The sequence below is a fragment of the Nicotiana attenuata genome, unplaced genomic scaffold, assembly GCF_001879085.1.
Source record: "Nicotiana attenuata strain UT unplaced genomic scaffold, NIATTr2, whole genome shotgun sequence".
Lineage (NCBI taxonomy): Eukaryota > Viridiplantae > Streptophyta > Magnoliopsida > Solanales > Solanaceae > Nicotiana > Nicotiana attenuata.
The window spans coordinates 238,539-263,838 of record NW_017670573.1 but is presented as its reverse complement, the minus strand read 5'-3'; the positions used below and the strand labels follow the sequence as shown (position 1 = coordinate 263,838).

Below are 25,300 nucleotides of genomic sequence, written 5' to 3'. Positions count from 1 at the left end.
AAACTACAATTTTCTACTTAATTTGTCTCTAACGAAAGCCTAATTAATTTGGACCCGCTACCTACTTGAACGCCCACGTTTTATGTTATGGATTAAATCTAATGATTTTAACACGATTTCGAAGCTTCAGCATTTTTTAAATCCCAGAACCAATTCGATATAAAGGAATGCGAACAAATATCTTCTGGCGGAATGCCTCTTTTGAACAAATTTGGGCCCGGACTTAAGCCCTCACGTTAGGATCCCAAAATGGACCCAGGGAGATGAACAAAGAACGCCCAGCTATGGGCTGCTGACAATTTGAACGGCCCAACCACTTTGCCAAATCGCCTGATGGGCCTACCAGCTATTTTGCCAAAATATAACACCACTTACTTTATTCAAATAATGTCCAACAAATTGATATGCTAGATCTTAATATTGAAACTCATTAAGGTTCATTTTAGCTGTGGTTATCGAACTGATTCGTAATTCTCCCAGATTGATACAAATAAAATGAAGACCTGTGAGTTGTGGCTTAGATAATATACCAAATGTTATGATTAAACACTCCCTGCTCAAACTGTAAAAAAAAAAAAAAGAACAAGCTCTAGTGCTACTACGTTCAAAATGGAACATACTTCATACTTGATTGGCAAGATGCATTCATGGCACTAATTAAAACTAAGTAAACAATTGATTTTAGCTAAATCGATTCTACTTAAGCAATTCACATTATCATTAACTAAATACAAAAGCAGGAAACAGTCCTGGGCAATTCAAATTAATACAAGGCCATTTATCAGTCCTGCAGTCCACAAGCTACAAAAACAGTCCAAAGTTCATACACATACAACTCAACACTTAAACAATGACATCCAATATCTGTTTAACTACTAGTGTATAACAGTCCAGCAGGCGTATTTCATGATCAAACAAGCGGACAGTTTTATTCCATTTTTCAAACTCGGAATTACAGCAGAGATTCAAATGTGTACCTGAATTTGAAATAGAACAAAAGGCACGAGAGGTCAGTAGCAGCAAACCACTCAGAATAACAAAATCAGCAATCCAGGAAGATTTCAAAACCAAACAGCACCAATGTAACCCAGCAATGACCCAGCAAATTAACACACTTGATGAATGACATCAACAACAACAACAACAACCAAAGACAGACTCAATTGAACTCGAATACACCCAAGAGCAGACTCAGTAGACTACCAAACATTTTCAGCAACCAGAAGAAGTGAGAATCAATGTCTAGCACTCAAATTCCACCTAAAATGCAATGTAACAGTATTGTTTTGATTTTCTATAACTTCTATGTGTTTTTTTTTTTGGAGATTTTCTACTGGATTTTGCTTGTTTTTGGTTTTTCTTCAGAAAACTACGATTTAGGTGAGAGTTTCCAATATCAGAAGTCAGATTTCCTTTCCCTTTGGTTTGAAATTCAAATTAGAGGCTCAGATCTGTAGGAGAGGTTTTGGGGGAAATTTTTTGGGGTCCAAAACTTGCAAATGAAGGCAAGGGTATGCCCTTTTATAGGCACACATGAGGCCTTATCAGATTTTCAGTTTTTTTTTAGTCCTTCTTTATTTACTCATTTAACCCCTTATTTTCTGACTTGTGTCACAAGTTAATACAATACAATTACTGAAGTTACACTAAAGTCCTACTTTGGAAGGTCCTAGAAGATTCTAGTTTCAACTATCATGTGCTATCCAATCCTAAATGTCTAAGCTACCCTTGAATTCAACCTAAAATTACTAACACTAGTTGAACTATCAGCTATAACCAGATTAACTAAACTAATCCTCATAACTACTTGAAAACAAACATTGAATTTAAAAACAAAATCATACATCAAAAGAATTTAACTTAAATACTTAACCAATTCAAACAGCTACTAATTACCAATTACTGAACAGCTACTAAACAACTGCTGGTTTGAAACACGAAATCAATTATTAAAAGACTAACTGTTCCTAATTAAATTGCAACCCAATGAACACATTGTTATTATCAGAAGAAAAGCAGCTAAATCTAAACTGAATTGAATCCAATTAAACTAACAATTAATCACTTGAACTAATAAACTTGTTATTTGAACATTTAAACTAACAGAAGTGAAACGAGGATTAGATCAGAATTGACCAAACTAAATATCAAAAATAACACAGAAGAATAAAAAAAAAATTAAACTAGACTCAAAACTACTAATTAATTAAAAGAAACACTAAGAACCTAAAGAAACTTACCAACCAATTTTCAGATTCGAAACTCGACTGACTCTAACGAAGTTCGAGGGCCAATGACGTTGAATTCATCATGAAGGGGGTGAGGTGATGATATGGTATAAATTTAGTGGAGTTTGGGAGAACTAGGGTTTAGCTGGAGAACGATCAAATTAAAATTCGAACAGTTCGAGGCTGATTCGAGAAAAACTAACCGAGGATTTGGATAGGGGAAGGGGAAAGGAACCCAGGGTGTTAATTTGGACCGATTTGGGCGAGGTAGTGTCTTGGCCAGAAAATTTCGAACTAAGATTCGAAGAGATTGGTTGATGTTTGAGGGAAATTACTTGGATATTTGGAACGGGGGGGGGGGGGGTGAGGAGGTTCCATGGTATTAATTTGGGATGATTTGGACGCCGCCCGCCACCGTGAGGCGATTTCCGGTGGCGGTTCTCGACGGAGCCGGTGAGGGTTTCTTTTGGGGGGTGAGAGAGATGATGAGTTGGGGTGGGGGGGGGGCTCCGACCGTTATATGTTAAATGACCCACAGTTAAGAGCCGTTGATCTATTGTACCTCGACGGTCCAGATTTGCTTGGCACTAAACGGCGTCGTTTTGATGGTTATAGAGTCGGACCGGGTTGGGGGATGGGTGTGGGCTCGGACTGGGGTCACTTTGGGCTGGATTAATTCAGAAAGTGGCCCCAATTTGGTCACTACTAAGACCACCTTTTGATTTCAATTGTTTTCTTTTATTTCTTTTTTTTTTCATTTGTTTATATTTTTTTATATTTTTTGACTTTATAAAAATACAAAAATAAAGACCTAATATATTTCAAAGTTAAACTAATTAATTCCTAAAATTGTTTAAAAACTATTTCATGGCAAATTCAACAATTAACAATTAAAAATACAAAAATGGACTATTTTTGTTATTTTCTTTAAATTTTGTTCTAAAAACAACTTAACCACTAAATAATCCTAAAATATGAAATTAGATCCTAAATGCAAATGTCATGCGTATTTTTATATTTTTCATATGAATTAAAATGCACAAATAAAATGCAAACAATTAACAGAAAATAACACAAAATTCACAAAAGTGTAAAATAATGAAAGAAAAATTATTTTGTTTGAATTTTTGGGAATAATTCATATATAGGGCAAAAATCACGTGCTCACTGCTGCCCCTCTTTGCTCGGGAACACGCAGAGTTCTCGAGCAAAGATAAGTGAGCAAATACGAGCGATTTTTGCCCGTTTGAATATTCCGTGTGAAGCATTTTTGAAAGAGTTGACCGCACCCTGCTTCGGAGTTTGCCTACATATCCTTGGCTAAAAAGGAATCAGGTCAGTGTAGTTCAGGAAGGTCTGGTCGCTGGGACTACCAGGGACTGTGATTTCACTGTTGTTGCTGTTGCTACTGCTCGNCGCTTACTCTTCTTCTTTCTCTTTTTTCTCTTTTTCGTTTTCAATTTTTCCCAGATATTCAAAGCCGGTCAGCATGCGAGTCCAAAACAAATAAATGCACAAGTAGGATGCATCAGGATGGTCCATTATTCCGGGTACACCGGTCCTAGACGGACCCAACCCCTGTGTTGAGTCCCGTAAGTCAAAATGCACGTGATGCAGATAAGCGTTCCTACTAGGGATCCGGCATGGAGTCAAGTTCTTCTAGGTTCAAAACCTGGGTATGTGTTCTAGACTGTGTACCCGAGCGGACAACTCAAGTCGAGGAGGGGGCTACGTACCGGGGACCCGCGGGATCGTCCGGCTTAGTAACTTGTCCGGCCTCTTTCTTATTTCAAGGTATGACACTACAGAATAGGGAGTCTCAACCAGTAAGCACATCCCCGGAGGTGAGAAGAGAAGGGTTTCGGCACAGTTTATATATACAGTTCAGATAATATCAAAGAGGTAAACATTTAGCACGTTAAGCATGAAACATGTAAGAAAATCAGATAAAGCCAAAGGGTTTCTGGGTTCGTTCCCCAGCAGAGTCGCCAGAGCTGTCACACCTCCTTTTTATTTACTACACCCCGCAAAGGGTGTATAGGAGTTTTTCCACTTAAAGGACAATCGGAACGGGATTTATTATTAAAATTCAGAATCGCCACTTGGGAGATTAATGGTGTCCCAAGTCACCGGTTGAATCCCGAACCGAGGAAATTATGACTCTGTTAACAGTCAGCGAACCAGAAATCCGAGTAAGGAATTCTGTTAACCCGGGAGAAGGTGTTAGGCATTCCCGGGTTCCGTGGTTCTAGCACGGTCGCTCAACTGTCATATTTGGCTTATTTGTTTGATTTTAGTACATGTTTTAATCTATGTGCCTTTTAACTTTGAAACGCTTTTATTATTATTATTTTTAGAGAATTGCAACGTCGTGAAAATGTGTCTCGAACCACGTTGCACCAGTGCACCCGTGATTTTTGATACATTTCAACTTCGTTGAGATTTTGGATTTTGGGTCACATAAATGTGTCACCCGAGTTTAAGAAGGTAAATTATTAATAGCGCACCTAAAGTGACTAGCGCGTGATTATCTTTGGGGAGGGCCGTGAAATTCGCTAGACGGCCCGTCCCGAATTCTAAGTTCTTTAATGTAACCATTTATCGAGGGCCCCGCAATTTTGCATTGTATTTGGCGAGGCTCGTCTCGTGTTGCTGTTGCTACTGCTCGCTGACCTCCTTATTACACCATGTTAAAATAAAAAGAAGCTAGCCTAAGCTATGATCTATGAATTACAAAAGGGTCCTATCTATGTCTTCTAACTTGCTCTTGTGTTGCCTTCCCGAATTCTTGCGTTGTTGCCTTACATTGTGATTGGAGATGTTTCGCCACTCCTCCGAGTGATGCTGGACTGCTGAAGTTTGAAATATGTGCCTCTATTCTCCAGGCGGGCTCCTGATTGCTGACGCTTGAAAAGTATTCCCTTGTTCTCCAGGTGGGCTCCTGATTGCTGAACGTGAAAAGTATTCCCTTGTTCTCCAGGTGGGCTCCCAAAATAAACAACAAAGAAAATTTTCTGCCCCAGTTTGGTGACTGGGTACAGCATGTTATCAAATATTAAAAATTAAAAGCTAAAATTTGAATTGTACTTCCCTTGTTCTCCAGGTGGGCGCCTGATTGCTGAAGCTTGAAAAGTATTCCCTTGTTCTCCAGGTGGGCTCCTGATTGCTGAACTTGAAAAGTATTCCCTTGTTTTCCAGGTGGGCTCCTGACTGCAACAAAATAAACAAACAAAGAAAATTTTCTGCCCCAGTTTGGTGACTGGGTACAGCATGTTACCAAATATTAAAAATTAAAAGCTAAAATTTGAATTGTACTTCCCTTGTTCTCCAGGTGGGCGCCCGATTGCTGAAACTCGAAAAGTATTCCCTTGTTCTCCAGGTGGGCTCCTGATTGCTGAACTTGAAAAGTATTCCCTTGTTCTCCAGGTGGGCTCCTGACTGCAACAAAATAAACAAACAAAGAAAATTTTCTGCCCCAGTTTGGTGACTGGGTACAGCATGTTACCAAATATTAAAAATTAAAAGCTAAAATTTGAATTGTACTTCCCTTGTTCTCCAGGTGGGCGCCTGATTGCTGAAGCTTGAAAAGTATTCCCTTGTTCTCCAGGTGGGCTCCTGACTGCAACAAAATAAACAACAAAGAAAATTTTCTGCCCCAGTTTGGTGACTGGGTACAACATGTTATCAAATATTAAAAATTAAAAGCTAAAATTGGAATTGTACTTCCCTTGTTCTCCAGGTGGGCACCTGATTGCTGAAACTCGAAAAGTATTCCCTTGTTCTCCAGGTGGGCTCCTGATTGCTGAACTTGAAAAGTATTCCCTTGTTCTCCAGGTGGGCTCCTGACTGCAACAAAATAGACAAAGAAAATTTTCTGCCCCAGTTTTGCACCAGGAAGATTTGTGAGTTTGTTAGCAAAATGTAGATCACCTAAGCTATTGATGATGAGAGTAAAACTAAAGACTTGACTGGAATGCACGATCCTGTGAGTAAAACCAAGGACATTTGACTAGCAAATTCATCAGACTAGGTCTTCTTCTATCTTAAGAGAAAGATTCCTCAGACTAAGATTTTGATCCTAGGAGAAAGCCCACTAGACTAGGTCTTCAATCTTAGGATAACAATTCATCAGACTAAGATTCTGATCCTAGGAGAAAGGTCATCGGACTAGGTCGTCTATCTTAGGAGAAAAATTCATCAGACTAGGACTTCTCATCCTAGGAGGAAAAAATGTGAAAAGCAATGGCAGCATTTTATGCATGCTAACAAGACAGGCAAGGGCGAAGATTTGAGAAACTTCCCTTTTGTCGGCTCTCCTCTTCTTCCTTTTCTTTTTTTTTTTGTTATTGAACCAACTTTCTTGCACTGCTTTGTTCCTGTTTTAAACAAAGAAAACTTGTGAGTTTAAAATGTGGTGGTTAGTTTGTGGCCTTGAACTTTGAAGGTGGCTGCTTCCGCATTTACCAAGATGACTGATTTCCACCCGAAGACCTTGCTTGTTCCCGATATCCTCTACTTGTTGCATTGCATGAACTGGCATTCCCCCAACGTTTATGTCTCATATGAATCCAAAAGCACGTCTATTGCTCCTACTTCGTGTACATGATGTTCTTTCTTGATTTAACCACTGGCCTCGGCCTTGAAGTTTATTGTTCCTTCAACCGCCTTGATAACTGATCCTCACTTGGAGACCTTGCTAACCACTTTCCTTAGCGCAGAAAATACCTCTGATCCGTTCCCCAAACACCCTCCATCTGATATGTACCAAACCTTTCATGTTTCAATGAATATACCTTTGATCCATTCACCCCAAACCCTTTATTTGTTGCGTTATTCATGAATTGACAAATACCAAGCCCTTGCATTTCACAAGGATCCCAAGGCATGTAGATTGTTGCCAACTCAGTGTGCATGCTGTTTTTCCTGACTTATGACGATTTGATATGCTGGCCAGATCCTGTTTTGTTCAATTGGAAAGCTGGTGGCAGATTTTGAAGTCATTTCTCACTTGTTATGACCGAATTGACTCAGGACAAGGAAGAATCAAGATGAAAGGAACAGAGTAGAGGACAATGGAAAGAGATGATTCCTAACAAGAAAACTACAACGTAGAAACCTATCGGATGTGGATACCAACTCTGATGACCTTGACATGCATCTGCAGCCTATTTTGTTAAGCAAATCTGATGTTCAGCTCTTGTTGTACCTTTTCGCCGTGAAACTGGGCTTCAATGCTCCGCTTATCCAATTTGAATCACAATCCTTTTTCGACTTGTAGTGCCCGAAGGGTTTTCACATCAAGCCTCTCTCATTTTGGGTCTTTCTCTCATCGCATTGTCGCCTTATGGTGCCCGTGAAGGTTTTCACCAATAAGACTCTCTCATTTTTTATTTCTCTCAGCTTTCATCGCCTTGTGGTACCCGTGAGGGCATTCATCCTCAAGACTCTCTCATTCTTCATTTCCCTTGTTTGGACCGGAGTATTGCCCTTGATATGGTTCACCTCTACTTGCTCGTCTTGGAACTTCTTGAAGACTGATCAGAAGGTCTTTCTTTAGACCGTAATGTAGGCTTTTGGATACGGTTAGAAAGAAAGGGTGTCAAAGGCTCAAAACAATTTAACATGGGTTTAAAATTACAACTTTCGGAAACAGATTTCTCACAACAACCACAACTTCTGCCCCAGTTTCTTTCTTGGGGACTTTTGGACTTTTATTTCGGTGTGACTGAACCTCAGAGAGAGGTTGCCTACGTACCCTTTCGGGATCAAGTCAAAGGTAGTTCAGTTCATGAAATTTCTTCGTTGTTGCGATCTTTCCTTTCTTCCACTTCTCCTTTTCTTTCTTTTCATTTCTTTTCTTTCTCTTTTCTTCTCTTTTCTTTTTCTTTTCTTTTCTTTTTTTTTCTCTTCTCTTTTCTTTTCTTTTCTTTTTCTTTTCTCTTTTTTCTCTTTTCTTTTCTTTTCTCTTCTTTTTTTCTTTTCCTTCTCCTTCTTCTTTTCCCTTCTCTCTTCTTTTGGACTGTTTTCCTCTTGTTACTCTGCTTATTTTCCCCGCTCGGGCTTCTGAGTTTTATTATCGATTCCGAAAGAGGGGTATGCAAGAAAATAACCGAGGCTCAAAGGGGTAACAAAGGATAAAGTGTTTGGATAGCAGAACAAAATGCCTTCGTCATTCCATTCTCCAAAACATGCCAAGTACAAACTACTAAATTAAATAAACATGAGGAAAACATACGTAACATCTTTTGATTGCACCAAAATTACTAACCATATCCACACATTTGCCTTCTACATTTGTCAATTACCCAACACCATTGGACAACAATCTCGGTACCACGAACGGCCCCTGTAGACTTGGGGCAAACTTGCCCTTGGCTTCAAACCGATGCGGCATGATGCATTTCAACAGTATTTCTTTATGTTTTGTCTGCCCCAGTTTCACACAATTTGGGCTCGAAGTGATCTCAAAATCCCTCGACTGTCCTTACTGACTTCTTAAACTGACTTTTAAAACCAGGCTGAGAATTATGCGTGCATGTCATGTCACCAGAACCAGCATGAAAAGAATTGCAAAAGGAGAAAGGAACTAGATAAAATGACTAGAAATGGCGGGAAACAGAGAATTGCATTAGACTGACGGTGAAAGGGTTTAAACAACGAAACAAGCAAACTAGACTAGAGTTACAACCCTTGAACAAACCTAAACAGCACTACACAAGCTACTACGACGAGACAAACAAGACAAAGTGAAAGGATAGAAGGGTTTGAGTCACAAGACAATATCCGGATTACAACCCTGAAATAACCCGGACAACAGAAATGACAACAAAATAAACACCAAAACTCCAAGAGATGGAGCGTCTCCCCAATTACCAAGCACGGCGTCTTAGCCACTGAATTTCACACCAAGATTGCTGGAATTTTCACAAGTCTTCATCACGTTGCTCTGAGCAAACTGCTTCTGGGTTTCTTCTGCCGGCTCATTCTCACGATCAATCATACCTACCATATGCGTCTCATTGTGCACAGGAGATGGATCTTGGCCAGTGTTTGTTGCATCTGGATTTTGCATGACGATGTTGCCTGTATCAATAAGCTTTTGAATTGCATTCTTCAGATTCCAACATTTCTCTATGTCGTGCCCCAGGGCACCTGAGCAGTATGCGCACTTTTGAGAAGGATCGAACTTCTTTGGAGGAGGGTTCGACGCTTTTATCTGAATCGGCTTCAACATGTCCAGTGTCCTTAACCGCTGAAACAGACTGCGTATGATTCTCCCAATGGAGTGAAGGCTTTCTTCTTTCATAACCTCTCATTCTTAAATGCTAGGTTGGGCCGAAAACCTGATCTGGGGTGTTTTTGGTAAGCTCGCGGGGGTAGATGGGCATTTCGAGGACTGGGTACTGGGAATATGATGGGCGACTTTGGGAGTTCTGTGGAGAGAAGTAGCGTCGGGGAGGGTCATCTAATGCACAAGGATAACTACGGGGACGATGTCGAGGCTGGAAGTGTTAATCAGGAAAACCTATCGGATCGTCTTTTCTGTTCCTCTTTCTTCCAACCAAGCTTACTGGTACATTCTGAATGGCTTTTGAACAACTCACGATTTTGCCTGACTTGATTCCTTCTTCCACTAGCTCCCCCATTTTTAACACATCATTGAAAGGCTTTCCCAGGGCCGGGATCAAATGACTGTAGTAGGTGGGTCCCTGGGCCTGTAGGAAAAGCTTAACCATTTCTTCTTCGCTGATCTGGGGACTGACTCGAGCAGCTTGCTCCCTCCATCTGAGCCCAAACTCATTAAAGCTTTCCTTCGCCCTCTTTTCCATCTTAGATAGCGAGGAGAGGTCTGAGGTAACCCTCGATTTGCATTGAAAGTATCGGACAAAGTCTTGAGCCATGTCACCCAATGTAAGCCACTCATCGATTTTTTGACGACCATGCCAGTCCAAAGTTGCCCCAGTTAGGCTTTCACTGAAATATGCCATCATCACGTCATCTTTCTCTCCAACAATCCTATTTCGTTGTAGTAGACCCTCAGGTGGGCTACCAGATCTCCACGCCCATCATACAAGTTAAACTTTGGTACTTTGAATCCTGTGGGCAGGCGGGTGTCATGTGGCACAATCAGTCCTTTGCAAGTCATGCTACCCTGACCTCCCACTCTTCGCTTGTCCCTTAAGGGCTGTTCTGTGCTTGTCAACTTCCTGGGTACCTCATCTCGCCTTGCTCTTCCCGTAACCTTTTCATTTCTACCATGAATCTGCTCATCCCGGGAGCTCTTTTTGTATGGATCAAGGACCCTGTGGGCAACCTCTGGAGTGTGAAATCGAGCATTACGCGCTTTGGGTGGGTATTCATTGTCTGGAGTAACGGATATGACAGGAGGGCAATATTGGGGAGAAGTGACTGAAGGATGAGCGATGGAGCCACTAGGGTAGTTGGGGAGAGTGTGATAAGCGGGTGTATCTGGAGAATATGGAGGATCATCTGTTATTATGTTGGGAGTTTGGGTAAGGGTAATGTCCGGGAAAATTGGTGGTGGCGGGGGTGGCGCCTTTCCAGTCATCCAGGCTTGATACATCTCTGTCATGTGTTGTCTCAGCATCCGCACCTCTTCAACTAGCCCATTATCCCGTTCAACCAACTGTTGTCGAGCACCAGTATCAACCAACTCAGTTCTCTTGTTGTTTGCCATTGCCTTTTGTCCTTGTGTTCTAAAAAAGAGTTACCACTTTCAAACCACAAACCAACCACCTTTTCTAGAATGACATGACAAAATGAAACCATCACGTTAGCGTTAGGGCAAATAACATATTGTACCCGCACATTTGAGAAGTGGATGCACCTAGGCAGTTAACAGTTCCTATTATGCTTTTGATCGGTCGCATGCGTCATCCCGGCCTTTTCATTTTCCTTGATTTGCCAAGCCTTTCCTCTCATTCTTCCCTCGTGTTTTCCATTGTTTGTTTCTTGCCTTTTCCTCTTTTCTTTTGCTCTTCTCTCTTATTTTTTCCCTCTTTTCTTTTTCTTGTGCCTTGGTTTTTCCTCGTTCCTATTCGCTCCTTTCCTCAAAATTGTTTTTCCGCTCTTTTCTTTCCTTTGCTCCCTTTTTATTTTCTCTTGTTTGCTTTTGTTTGGTTTCCTATTTTCTTCTGTCTTTCTTTTTCCCTCTTTAGTTTTTCTTTCCTTTCTTGTTTTTCACCTCTTTCCTTTCATTTTTTCCTTGTTTTTTCCTTTTTCATTTAGTTACGGTCGAATCCTATGGAGATTGCCTACGTATCACGACCCCGCGTGAATCAGACCAAGCGTAGTTCTTGCAGAATAAATGTAAAGCAAAATATTTTTTTTGAGATTTTCAATTTTATTGATAGCAAATACGTCTATTACAAAGACTCAAAACTGACAGATTAAACAACTAACAGACTCTAATGCAGAAAAGAACTACAGACTCCACCATCCCTATTCCATTTTAAACGAAAATACAGACTCAATCAACTGACTGACTTTTAACGAAAAGGAAATACAGACTCCAGTAGAAAAGGAAATACAGACTCAAATGACCAACTCTAGTAGAAAAGGAAATACAGACTCAAAAGACAAACTCTGGTGGAAAAGGAAATATAGACTCAAAAGACAATCATGAATACATTAAAGCTCCTGGTGCCCGCGGGACATCGTTCCGTCTCGCCGCGGGCCTATATGCAAGTTCCCCCTTATTTTGAATCGTGTTCATCCTGCACATTTATTAAGGTGATTTAATCACTTATTTTGACCTAAAAGGAAAAAAACTGACACTATTTTTTGTTCAAATTTCCAATTTTAAAACAAACGGCCGGTTTTGCGTTACGGCCTTTCAGCACTTCGGGGAGAAGATTTTAAGGTTGTGCCTGCTAACCGTTGAAACTGACTCAGGGTGGCTGTTCATGCAAAAACAGCCTTCCGGCGCCCTTTTTGGGGATATTCGGCTTATTTTAAACAAGAATGGCGGCACCCGACTTATTCGTGACGAAATTAAAAATTTTGGCATTTTTGGCTATTTTTGAAAAGGGGAAGTTGGACCCGATGAGGGTTGCCTACGTATCTCACATCCGGTGAGAATCAAACCTGCGTAGTTCGGGCAAATAAACCTAACTATTTTTGAAAACAAGACTCTTTTTTTATGTTTTTGTTGGCACTTTTTCTGAATGCAAAATTCTTTTTTTTTATATTTTCTTTTTTCAGTGGCAAATAAACAACCTAATTTGAAAATAAAACTCTTTTTGGTTTTTCTTTTCCATTGGCAAACAAAACAAACTAACTAAAAACTTTTCTTCTTTTCTTTCATTTTTCTCAAAAATCCGGCAGCATTTCGGCACTACCTGGACATTGGTTTTTCTAATATAGGTAATTAACTCTCTACACTGTTATCTTCTCTTTTTCTCTTTTTCGTTTTCAATTTTTCCCAGATATTCAAAGCCGGTCAGCATGCGAGTCCAAAACAAATAAATGCACAAGTAGGATGCATCAGGATGGTCCATTATTCCGGGTACACCTGTCCTAGACGGACCCAACCCCTGTGTTGAGTCCCCTAAGTCAAAATGCACGTGATGCAAATAAGCGTTCCTACTAGGGATTCGGCATGAGGTCAAGTTATTCTAAGTTCAAAACCTGGGTATAGGTTCTAGACTGTGTACCCGAGCGGACAACTCGAATCAAGGAGGGGGCTACGTACCGGGGACCCGCGGGATCGTCCGGCTTAGTAGCTTGTCCGGCCTCTTTCTTATTTCAAGGTATGACAATAACAGAATAGGGAGTCTCAACCAGTAAGCACATCCCCGGAGGTGAGAAGAGAAGGGTTTCGGCACAGTTTATATATATAGTTCAAATAATATCAAAGCGGTAAAGCATTTAGCACATAAGGCATGGAAACATGTAGGAAAATCAGATAAAGCCAAACATAACAATTATTCTGAGCTCGAATTCTGAACCCTGAAAAAAACGTTCTGGGTTCTTGTCCCCAGCAGAGTCGCCAGAGCTGTCACAACTCCTTTTTTACACACCACCCCGAAAGGTAGTATATAAAGGAGTTTTTCCACTTAAAGGACAATCGGAACGGGATTTATTATTAAAATTCAGAATCGCCACTTGGGAGATTAATGGTGTCCCAAGTCACCGGTTGAATCCCGAACCGAGGAAATTATGACTCTGTTAACAGTTCGCGAACCAGAAATCCGAGTAAGGAATTCTGTTAACCCGGGAGAAGGTGTTAGGCACTCCCGAGTTCCGTGGTTCTAGAACGGTCGCTCAACTGCTATATCTAATTGAATTCTGATTTTAGAACATGTTTTAATCTATGTGCTTTTAACTTTGAACCACTTTTATTATTATTAGTTTAAGAGAATTGCAACGTCGTGAAAACACGTCTCGAACCGCGTCACATAAATGCACCCGCGATTTTTGACACATTTCGACTTCGTTGGGATTTAGATTTGGGTCACATAAATGTGCACCCGTATTTATGAAGGTATAATTATTTAAAATATGCGCCTAAAGTAGCTAGCGTGTTATCATCTCTGCGAGGGCCATGGAAAGTTCGCTAATGGCACGCCTCGAATTCTAAGGATTTGAACAAATAATTAAAGAGGGCCAAGCATTTGAAATTTTGTTAGGCTTGGCGCACCTCTATTCTGATTTTAAAGGAAATTTCAAACTACATTGTTGAGGGCCATAACTACATTTGCTAAATGTGGCACACCTCGCTTAATTGATTCTAGATCCTTAGCCTTTTTAACTTTAATGCTCATATAGGCTAAATAAGAGACTTTGTATAAAACTCGGGCCCAAGTCTCTCAATTATTAGGCTGGCCATGATAGCAAAACACTAGGATGCGAATCCTCGCTGTTGCTCAAACAGCATGCACCCAAGCACTAAATAGTTTGACTACAATCCCAGTTGATTCTAAAACAACAGACTTAGCCCAAACTTATTCAAACGACCACGAACTACTCTAATCTAGCTCAATATAACCCAGAAATCCTACACACCAGTATGTCAATCAATCAATATTAAATCTAGGAAAATAATACACAATAGTCTCGTCACTTTGCTTCCCAAAATTAATTGCTTCAATAGAGGATGGGAACAATCCGAAGCCACGAAAAACTCTGAAACTAATCACAATAACGAATTTATTGCGAACTGATATCGTAGTAAACACACTAAAGAGCCTAATTCACCTTACACTAAATGCATTTTTCCAGCACTATCATCAATACATACGGAATCGACTTACTAACAATCTCATCATGGAAACGCAGCTAATCTCTTATCATGACTCGAATCTAATGGAAAAAGCCAAATCAGGAAATGAAAATTGATGCCTCCGCTAACAGTTCTCACGCTCGACAAGTCTCACATGATTCATCTGTATCCACATTTTTACATTGGAATTATCACGGATCAGTAACACATCACGTTTCTCAGCAGACGCTCAAACACAGACATGCCTTTCATGTCATTAATAATAACTCTTATCTACAGCCATGATGGTCGAATAATCCCTTCAAAATCACAAAAAAAAACTAACTAAGAAATGAAGATACTAACAATACAATTTCGAAATAAACGAAGCAAGTCTGACTTGAGCACATTTCGATCATCCATCTTACAATTCATACTCTTATCATACATTGCTTGATCTTCACACATCGTTTGATAGGAGCTCAAATATAATACCTGGAGGTAACAAGGAGAATACAAACGAGTAGGAACAGATACCGCTAGGCAACATGACAGTACTTCAGCAAATCAAGCATTAGATCAGAATTTTAACACAGATACAGCAAACAGAGCCAAAAAGAGGAACCGCACCAATTTAATAGCCCAGAATGATGTACTACGATTGTCTGAAACCCGTTTTGAATAACCAAATCTCCTAGGCAATATTAAACTCAACCTCAATCTTTCAAGCCCTTGTGAATTCAGCAATCAAAACTACTTTCAGAAGTCAGAAAAATCTCCAAAAGATCATCACCAAACAGATTTCAATAAAAAAAGAAAACACAGGTTTAATATCTCAGAATTCCTAGTTTTTTTTTTTTATTTCTTTCTTGAACATTTTATCTTCTCAGAACTTCTTATAAGACAGTGAACTCTATCACTTGTCTTTTTATCTTCTTTCTCTCATATAATCTCTCTTTCCCCCTACTTCAAGTTAATTTCTCTTGTATTGGCAACTCTTATAATTCTCTCAGATTTACAGAATAGTTAAAAAGCATGCCTTTCAAGGCATACAGAACAACATGGCCTTTATTAGGCATTAAGCATTAGGTTAATCTTCAGGTTTTTAGATTGCAGTTTACTCCCGCCTATTTTTGGTGACTGTGTCCCAAATAATAGTGTCAGAAAATTAAACATAAATATCCCTGCTAGTAGCTTCTATCTTAGAAATTTCTTGGTTATACAGATCTCTAGTCAAACCAACTTACCCCTCGATGCTTTCTTTCAGCATTAATCCACCAAAGGGCTCCTAGCTGTTACATACGACCTATGAGGTTAGCTGACCTAACTTGCATACGAAAGTTCCAAAGCCCTAGACTCCTGGACTCCTTTGAAGCCCCCGAATTGTTCCAAAAGGTCACATACGGCTACAATGGATAAGCCAAGATACTCGAGCATATTAAATCAACGGCAATATAATGCAACAACCAAAAAAGGGCTCAAAGTTACTGAAGTCACAAGACACTCGGCGATTCCATCGAAATGAAATAACAGGTTCACTCCTTATTCAACAAATTATGAACTAAACAAATAAAAATCAAAACACCTCAAACACACTACTTACAATTATGAATACTTCTAACTTATGAGATTTGCCAACTCTTTCAACATAAATCGAACGACGAGTTAAAGCTCAAGCAAACCTAACTGCTATGCGAATTAAACCAACTGAGCAAGAAAACACAAAAAGAAAAACGATATAAGTATAACACAAAGAAGAACACGAGATTGAGAAGAAATCAGGGAGAGTGAAGCGAACGAGGAATACCAAAGATGAAGAAATGGATACCTCTGACAGTCATAAGAACAAGCTGGTAAACCCTTGACAACCTTCCATATAAATGATTCAAAAACAATAATTAACCGTAGTTTTATGACCGGAACAACAAATGGTTAATAACCTTTTCCAAACCCTATCACTTCGCAGACAAACTTGAAAAACCTTGAACGTGATTCGCTTTCTTTAATTTCAATCAGCACACGAACCCAATTGGTGACGATTTGGGGAGAAATGGTGGTCGATGGCTTTAAAGGAAGGGCATGGTTCATGGAAAGCTTGGGATTATGAATGGGTGCGCCGCCTCCGGTGAGACTTTCGACGGCATAGGGTTGTACATGCTTCAATTTTGATATTCGAGGAGACTCTACCACAAATTCGAAATTGACGATGCCAGGGCGAATTTGTTATTGAGAGCCGTGAGAAAGTGATGCTGAGTCGTAAAGTTATGTGATTGGATGTCTCCGCCGCCTCGGCGATTTCCCGGTGGCGGCTGGACGGTGGTAAGAGGCGAGGATGACAAACAAGTCTAGGTTTAGGGTTTGGACATTATTAGATGTAGTTGGTGAGAGTGTCGAATTTTGACCGTTGGGATGGTGGATTGTTGAAACGGCCCATGAGACTCTATGAGTGAGCTAAAACCGGTGTCGTTATTGGTCATTACCCCATTTAGGACCGGATTTTGGGTTTGGGTGCGGGCTGACCGGTCTTTGGGTGGGTTGCATGGGATCAAAATGTGGGTACTTTGGGAGGGAAAAATTCAATTCGGGACTCATGCTGAAATTGGCCCAGGATCAGCCCATTTGCTTCTACTTTACTTTTCTAATTTTTACCTTTTCTTACTTTTTTACTAAAAATTAAAATAAAATACCTAAATTAATACCCTAATTAACTTAAACACAAACCTAACTAAATCTAATGAAAATTATCACAATTTAATTAAAAACAAATTAAAGAGAAAAATTACTCAAAATCAAAATCAAAATGCAAAGGTGCCAATTAAACTATTTTTGTGATTTTCCTTTTCTATAGAACAACTAATTTACTACTTAACTCAAGAATTGTAAAATTAAATCCTACATGCAAATGCAACCTATATTTTGTGTATTTCTCATCAATTTAAACAACATAAAATGCGCAGACAAATGCAAAAATGCCACAAAATCCACAAAATTACAATCCCTGGAAAAATGATTTTGTTTTGAATTTATGGGAGTAATTCATATAGGGCAAAAATCACGTGCTCACACTTGTCACGTATTTATTTGCAACCCTTATGTGTAAAATCCTTTGTGTATCTATTTGCATTAAAGTCACAACATAGCATGGCCGGGAACCACACTAGTGGATCTTGAGGGGTGCCTAACACCTTCTCCTTGAGACAATTTCTTGCCCTTACTCGAACTCTGGTTTTCCAACTCAAAAACCCTTCTTAGTGTCCTAATGCACTCAATCATTAGGTGGCGACTCTTCAATTCCAAAAACCCAATTCCCAAACGGGAATAGAGTTGTCTTCCCGAATGTCGTAAACCCGATTTCACGAGAAAAAAGGGGCGTCGACAGATTGTTATTGAGCTTATTAGTGACCTGGGGAGATCTATGAGTTATCTTTCCGTGATGCGAGGCGTTAGGATTTGTTGGTTATAGGCACATGTGGTGCGGTTTTATTGGGGTCTCTGAGTGGAATTCGAGCGGGAAGAGTATTGGGTATTGCTCGGTGTATGGCGTATCGGTTGTGTCCTTTCGGATCTGTGTAATGTTATGTCAATTGCTTCACCGTGGTTATGATGATTTGCTTTGGTTCTAAACATCAAATTGCGCGCGGTTGTTGATTTTGAGCATAGTGACTTGAGGTGTTTCATGTTGACCAGTGTTTGGATAGGGTCGCCCATTGCAGCAAAGTCATGTGAAGGTACGACCGTTCGAGTTAGATTCGTGTGTTCTGTTTCTACGATGTGTGACGGGTTCTCAGCATTGTGTGTGGGGGTACTGGAGAGCTTGCGGTACAGCCTTCTCATTTGAGTCATTTTTCATGATTTGAGTACGTTCGGGTTGTTACTTATTGGTGCGCGGATTGCACGAGTTGTGGCTTTAGATTGTATTGATGTGTCATGTCACCAAAGTAGTCGTGTTGGATTAGATGAGATCGTTGGGATCTAGAATGAATACAAACGGATTCAGTTTCAGCATGCTGGAAGGATAATATCGATGTACGGCTCAGAAACTTGCTATGGTCCTTACCAAGGGAGAAGTGGCTTCACGAATGGTTGATCTGAGGAATGGTTATGGCTTTCTACGTGTTTCTTTTATCATTGGCAGTATATGGAAGTGTTGGAATGAGGTTTCATTTGATAAGAGGCTTATTATTGAGATTTGGATGTTTTGAGCAACTGCTGTGATTAGAAGTTATCGCTACGAGTGTTTGAGTTATGTGGTATATCATGTAATTGCATCTGAGGTTGCAGGTATGGTTTATTACAGCTTGTTCGGGCTTATTCAGAGTATAAATGTGAGATTCTAATCTTGTAGATGATTTCAGAAGTGGAAATATGGTTCTAAGGTTTATGGGCTAGGTTGGATTGCGAAATTTCAGTTACATTGTGTTATCGGACCTATATGAGATAGGGTGACGTGGGATCACCTCCAGGTATCTGCATGGTAAGGTTATACAGCGACTCGTTGGCTTTTGGAACAACTATAGGCACGTTCGAGGACGAACGTATGTTTAAATGGGGGAAGATGTAACGATCTGACCGGTCGTTTTGAGCTTTTGCACTCCACTCGCCAGTTCTCGGGCATGACTAGCCCCGTATTATGTATTTTGACTAATGTAAATCGTTGGTTTTGGATTTCGAGTTAATCGGAATAGATATGGAAGGATGATTCTCAGCTAGAAGCTTAAAGTTTGAAAGATTTGACCAAGTTTTGACTTGTTGGTATATGATCTCGGATTGGAATTTTTATGATTTGGTTAGCTCCGTTAGATGATTTGGGACTTAGGAGCGTGATCGGAATGTGTTTTGGAGGTCCGGAGTAGATTTAGGCTTGAATTGGCGAAATTGGAATTTTGGCGATTTCCGGTTGATAGGTGAGATTTTGACATAGGGGTCGGAATGGAATTCCGGAAGTTGAAGTAGGTCCGTTGAGTCATTTGTGACGTGTGTGCAAAATTTCAGGTCATTCGGACGAGGTTTGATAGACTTTTTGATCTAAAGTGGAATTTGGAAGCATTTGGAATTCCTAGGCTTGAATCCGATGTGATCTTGGTGTTTTGATGTTGTTTTGAGCGTTCCGAAGGTTGGAACAAGTTTGAATGATGATATGGGATATGTTGGCATATTTGGTTGAGGTCCCGAGGGCCTCGGGTGAGTTTCGGGTGGTTAAACGGATCAAATCTTGTTTGGAGAAGTTGCAGATTTTTTGTTGTGTGTGTTGTAGAACTTTGGCCTTCGCGTTCGCGAGAGGGCTCTCGCGTTCACGAAGGGATGGGTAATGAGGCTGGAAATTTGGCCTTCGTGTTCGTGATGTTGATCCTGCGTTAGCGAAGGGTTTGGTCCAGTGTTCACCGCGAACGCGATGTGTCTCCCGCGTTCGCGTAGAGTAAATGGGAGCAGCTGGGTCCAGGTTCGATTGTGCTTCGCGTTCGCGAGCTAGGAGACGCATTCGCGATGGTCTGGGAAGCTGAAGCTTCGCGTTCGCGTGCTAGAGGTCGTGTTCGCGTAAGAGGATTTTTGGTCAACGGAATTTTGTGCTTCGCGAACGCGAGGTTTTGACCGTGTTCGCGAAGAAGGAAGTGAAATCGCTGGGCAGAATGTTTAAAAGGCCATTTTCGCGACTTTTGGCCTAAGTTCACCATTTTTGACTCGGTTTTGGAGCTCGTTGAGGGAGATTGAAGAGGGAATCAAAGAGAACTTCTTGGAGGTAAGAATTTCGGACTTAATATTGATCCTATGTTGATTCTTACTTGTTTAAACATGATATATATGGAATTTAAAGCCTAAAATTGGGGAATTAGGGCTTGAATTTTGAGTGTAAATTGAGGATTTGAGGGGCCATTTGAGGTCCAATTTTGATGTTCTTGGTATGTACGAACTCGTGAGAGGGTAAGGATACAATTGGTGTGATTTTATCGGATTCCGAGACGTGGGCCCAGGGGCAGGGTTTGGCCAATTTCGGGATTTTTGATATAAATTGGATATTTTCGAATGGGCTTTGTTCCCTTAGCATATTTTGATGGCATAAACCTGTTTTTGGATAGATTTGGAGCATCCGGAGGCCGATTCAAGAGGCAAAGGAATCGCGGGCTAGAGTTTGGACCTGATTGAGGTAAGTAATGATTGTAAATACGGTTCTGAGGGTATGAAACCCCGAATTTCACATCGTTGTGCTACTTGAGGTGACGCACACGCTAGATGACGAGCGTGGGGTCGTGCACCGTTGGGGGATTGTGACTTGGTCCATCCCGTACAACTATTAAGTCGCATATTTTACTCGAAAACTATTTGATATTGTTATATTTTGGAAAATATTATTGTGTTTGGGGCTAAATGCCATGTCTAGTCCTTGTGCCGATTGTTTGGACCCTTAGGGGCTTTTACTACTGTTTCACCTTACTGTTTTGGCTTAATGTTTACGCTCAATCATGCTATGTTCTTACTGTTTTCATAACTCAGTTTTATTCACTCCTTTTGATTTCATAAATGATTTTGAGCTGAGTACTTGTTTTACTGTCATCCCGAGGGGCTTGAGTGAGATCTGACTGAGTGAGGCCGAGGCCCTGTGTTGTGAGGATACTATGGGATCGAGCTGTGCGCCGCAGCATGTGGTACCGATTATAATATATGAGAGGCCGAGGGCCTGTGTTGTGAGGATACTATGGGATCGGGCTGCGCGCCGCAGCATGTGGTACCGGATTGTGATATATGAGAGGCCGAGGGCCTGATTTATTATGCCACGATGTGGCTTATGATTGATATGAGGCCGAGATCCTGTTTGATTATGCCACGAGATGGCTTGATATTGTGTTTGGGTCGTAAGGGGCCCCTCCCGGAGTCTGTACACCCCCAGTGAGCGCGGGTACCCAGTGTGTGTGATGTGTTGTAGCCCGAGGGACTGTTGTTGTTCATATTAAAGCCCGAGGGGTTGTTCTTGATCTATGTTGCCCGAGGGGCGGTTCTTGATTCATGTTATGCCCGAGGGGCTGATTACAAGTGATTGTGAGGTAACCCGAGGGGCTGGTTCTGTTGATATTATGCCCGAGGGGCGGTTTATGGTACATGTTTTGCCCGAGGGGCTGTTTACGTTTCTATCATTTTTACTCACTATTTTTATCACTCGTTTGAAACTATTGAAAGTTGTTTTAAAAAGGTTTTTACTGAAATTGAGCATGATTTACGAAGTAAATGATTTCTGTACTGTTTTGGAAATGTATTGCATTTGCTGTAGCGTTATGACGTGGCTTTCGTGTTTTCTTATTGCTCAGCTTTCATTTACTTTTAGTACTTACTGAGTTGGCGTACTCACACTACTCCATGCACCTTGTGTGCAGATTCAGGTATTATTTTGAACCCGGTAGCGGGTGTTGATTGCTCAGTGGCAGAGTCATCGGAGTTAGCAAGGTAGCTGCCCGGCGTTCACAGCACTGTTTTTCTCCCTCTTGTCTTCCTTAGACTGTATTTAGTACATTTTTAGACTCTTAGTTGTATTCAGACCTTAGTAGATGCTCGTGACTTGTGACACCCCGATGTCGGGCTTGTGTATTTATTCCGCACTGTTCTTTTAGACTTACATTACGATATATATATATATATATATATATATATATATATATATCTGATTAATTAAAGGCTTAAAAGTGATTGTTATTGATTAAATGGGTAATTCAGAAGTTGTGTCGGCTGGTCTAGTTTCACGATAGGCGCCATCACGACCGGGTCAGTTTTAGGGTCGTGACAATAGCGCATTAAAAACATGCGCTATATATAAAAATGTCATCAATTATTTTTTGCACTTATTTTTGTCTCTTGAGTCCAAATGAAAATATTTGGTTCTAGACTCCAAGTGTGTCATAATCATATCTCATGCCTCTATTTATACTAGTATATAGAGGCTTACAAAAAAAAGTTGCTTTAAACATGGCATTAACCATTGGGATCATGGAAAAAGATCATGGAAGAGGGTATAGAGGTGTTGGAGGTATAAGCATAAAAGTAAGGGATAGTAGGGGTTAATTACATCATGAAAAAGAGTAGTAGGAGTAGTGGACATTCATAGTAAATACCATAATTTAGAAAAATATTTGATTTTAACTAAATACAACAACAACAACAACAATAACAACAACAACAACAATAATAAACCCAGTAGTTTCCCACAAGTGTGGTTTGGGGAGGGTAAGATGTACTCAGCCTTACCCCTACCCCTTGAAGGACAGAGAGGTTATTTCTGATAAACCCTCGGCTAGAGAACTTTTATAGATAAACTTTTATAGACCCTCGATTTTAACTAAATAATTATAGATAAACTTTTATCTTTATAATCTTGGCTTTTAAAAAAGGCAGAATAACCTAAATGGCACCTGTACTTCGCCCACTTTGTCATGCCGGTCCCCAAAGTTAGACATTTGTCAACTGAACACTTATACTCATTCAAAACATGAATAATAAACGCTTATCCAACGTGGCTTATCCTATGTGGCTTCAGTGCGTGATTCGCACGCTTGTAAGGGGCGTGAAGATATTTAAAAAAGCCCTAAAGGTAATAAATTAGCCTATTTAACAACCATCTTCTTCTTTCTACCTTATTCTCCATTGTTGAACAATATAGAAGCTAAATTTAGCAAATCCGATGCCTTCTTCTTTGTTTGTTAGCTTCAACAGTGAAAAAATAGAATTTTATTTTCCTGTGATTCTTCGTTGCCCATCAATTTTTGCCATCTCCTTTTGTTTTGAAAGTCGATTTTTTCTGCTTCTCCTCCAACAAATAAGCTACTGCCGCCATTCCAATTCAAACCTCCATTAGAAAATTGTCGCAGCTGTAATGTGCAAAGTTTCCAGATCTAGGTAATCTCTAACAACATCCAGAATCAATTTCAAGCCCACATATCCTCATTAATACACTTAAGCACTGGTGATAATAATCTGCAGGGATTAATCCCCGCTACAATTGGTTCACTTTCTAGTTTACAAGTAATTTCGCTATCGCAAAATCAACTATCTGGGGTGGTCCCTGCATTATTTTTCTGTAATGGGTCATCTGTCAATGCTCCTCATGCTATTAGGATCATTGAGTTTAGATTGGCTAACAATACCTTAACTGGTGAAGTTCCTGAGAGTATAATGAATCTTGCTTCATTGGGGATACTTGACCTTGGTGGGAATAGGTTTTCTGGTTTGATTCCAAAGTTTTTGGGTAATTTGACAAGCTTGAGAATGTTGTCTCTTAGTGGGAGTAATTTTCAGCAAGTTTGGGGAGTCTTTATCAGCCAGTTTGGTAATCGAGAAAGAACTGAAGTCGGAAAGTGAAGAATAACCTCATCAGAGAAATCGCAGGAGAGAAGAGAGGAGACACTCACTATTGTTCGATACTATCTAAGCCCTAACTACGCGGTTAATTATAAAATAAGGGGCAATGTGGGTTTGGGGATTAAATAATCTTGGGCCGATTTTTAATCCTATTTGGCCATGGTGTGTGACTTGGAGCCTGCGTGGTCTTCTAATTATTGATGTGGCGTCCTACGTGTATGCGATTGTCATACACGCACTGGCAGCTACGTTGGATAAGCGTTTATTATTCACGTTTTGAATGAGTATAAGTGTTCAGTTGGCAAATGTCTAACTTTGGAGACCGGCATGACAAGATGGATGAAGTACAGGTGCAATTTAGGCTATTCTGCCTTTAAAAAAACATAGACAGGAGTTTTGGAAAAAGAAAAATGTGCTGTTTTGTTAGTTTTATCCCAGGATAGTTATCCCATATCGAGTGTGATATAAAAAAAATGATATAAATAATTCTGAGATTGCTAATTCTGAAATTAAAAAATTATATCAAACATAGGATAAGAGAGTTTCATTTGTAAGTTCAGAATTATAATCCCTTATCCTTGTAAATAAACGATCCCTAAGTGAACCCAAAAGCCATTATAAACCTACTTTTTAAGAAAACGGAAATTTTGAAAAATCTCACAGAATTAGCATTTTAAATAAAGGTATACTAGTAATTAATAGAAGTAATATATTTGGGTTATTTGCATTTTGCATCCCTAATATTTACACTATTTTCCAATTTGCACCATATCCTCTTCTGCATTTTCTTTTATTTATTTCGCTATTTCTATTTTACTTCTTACAAAATAAACATTTCTGTAATTGTGCCACGAAATAAATAAACTAAGAGACAAATCACAAAAAATAAGAGGACGCCGACATGAAAGTCAAAACATGATGCATATGTTAAAGGTGCGAAATGTACAGAAGTCAATAAATTTATGTATTTCTCTCTTGATCTGTCTTTTATTCTATTTTAGAAGACTTTCTATAAAAGAATCTTTTTGTAATTTCTCCAAAAATCGATGTTTCAAGTAACATTCACAATTGAATGGATATTCACGGCTGAAAAATCAACCAAAATAAAAATGAATGCGTGAAAAAAAATGAAAGCATGTAAAAATACCTATGTCTAGATATTCTTTGAGTTTAAATTATGTACACTAACTGTAAAGAATATTGACATTATCAATAAAATTGAATTGATTATAAGTCATTCTTCTATTTTTAAAAGTTAACCAATCATGATTGATATGTAAAGTTATAACATGATAGTATTCCTTTTTTTTTTCCATAAAATTTACGTGGTGAGGTGGTGCATTCCTTCAATTTCATACCCAAAAACATTACAGAACAACATAGGAAGCGTCAAAACTTCAGAAAAATTTATTATTCTACAATTTATGCCTTATTGAGATTATTTGTATTCTATCCAACCTGTAGGGGGGAATAATGCTTGATTTGGACTTGTTAATTAATTTGAATTTGC

The 25,300-nt window shown here is 39.7% G+C and overlaps 1 protein-coding gene across 1 annotated transcript in view; it reads left to right on the top strand.

The window, feature by feature from the left end:
* LOC109241121 (probable LRR receptor-like serine/threonine-protein kinase At4g36180) overlaps positions 1–23,790 on the top strand; it is a 30,079-nt gene extending 6,289 nt beyond the window's left edge. The window contains exons 2-4 of the mRNA XM_019407843.1: positions 19,706–19,756; positions 19,867–19,986; positions 23,413–23,790. Of these exons, the coding sequence (XP_019263388.1) occupies positions 19,706–19,756; positions 19,867–19,986; positions 23,413–23,790 (549 nt within the window). The remainder of the gene's footprint in view (positions 1–19,705; positions 19,757–19,866; positions 19,987–23,412) is intronic.
* Positions 23,791–25,300: the final 1,510 nt, after the last annotated feature.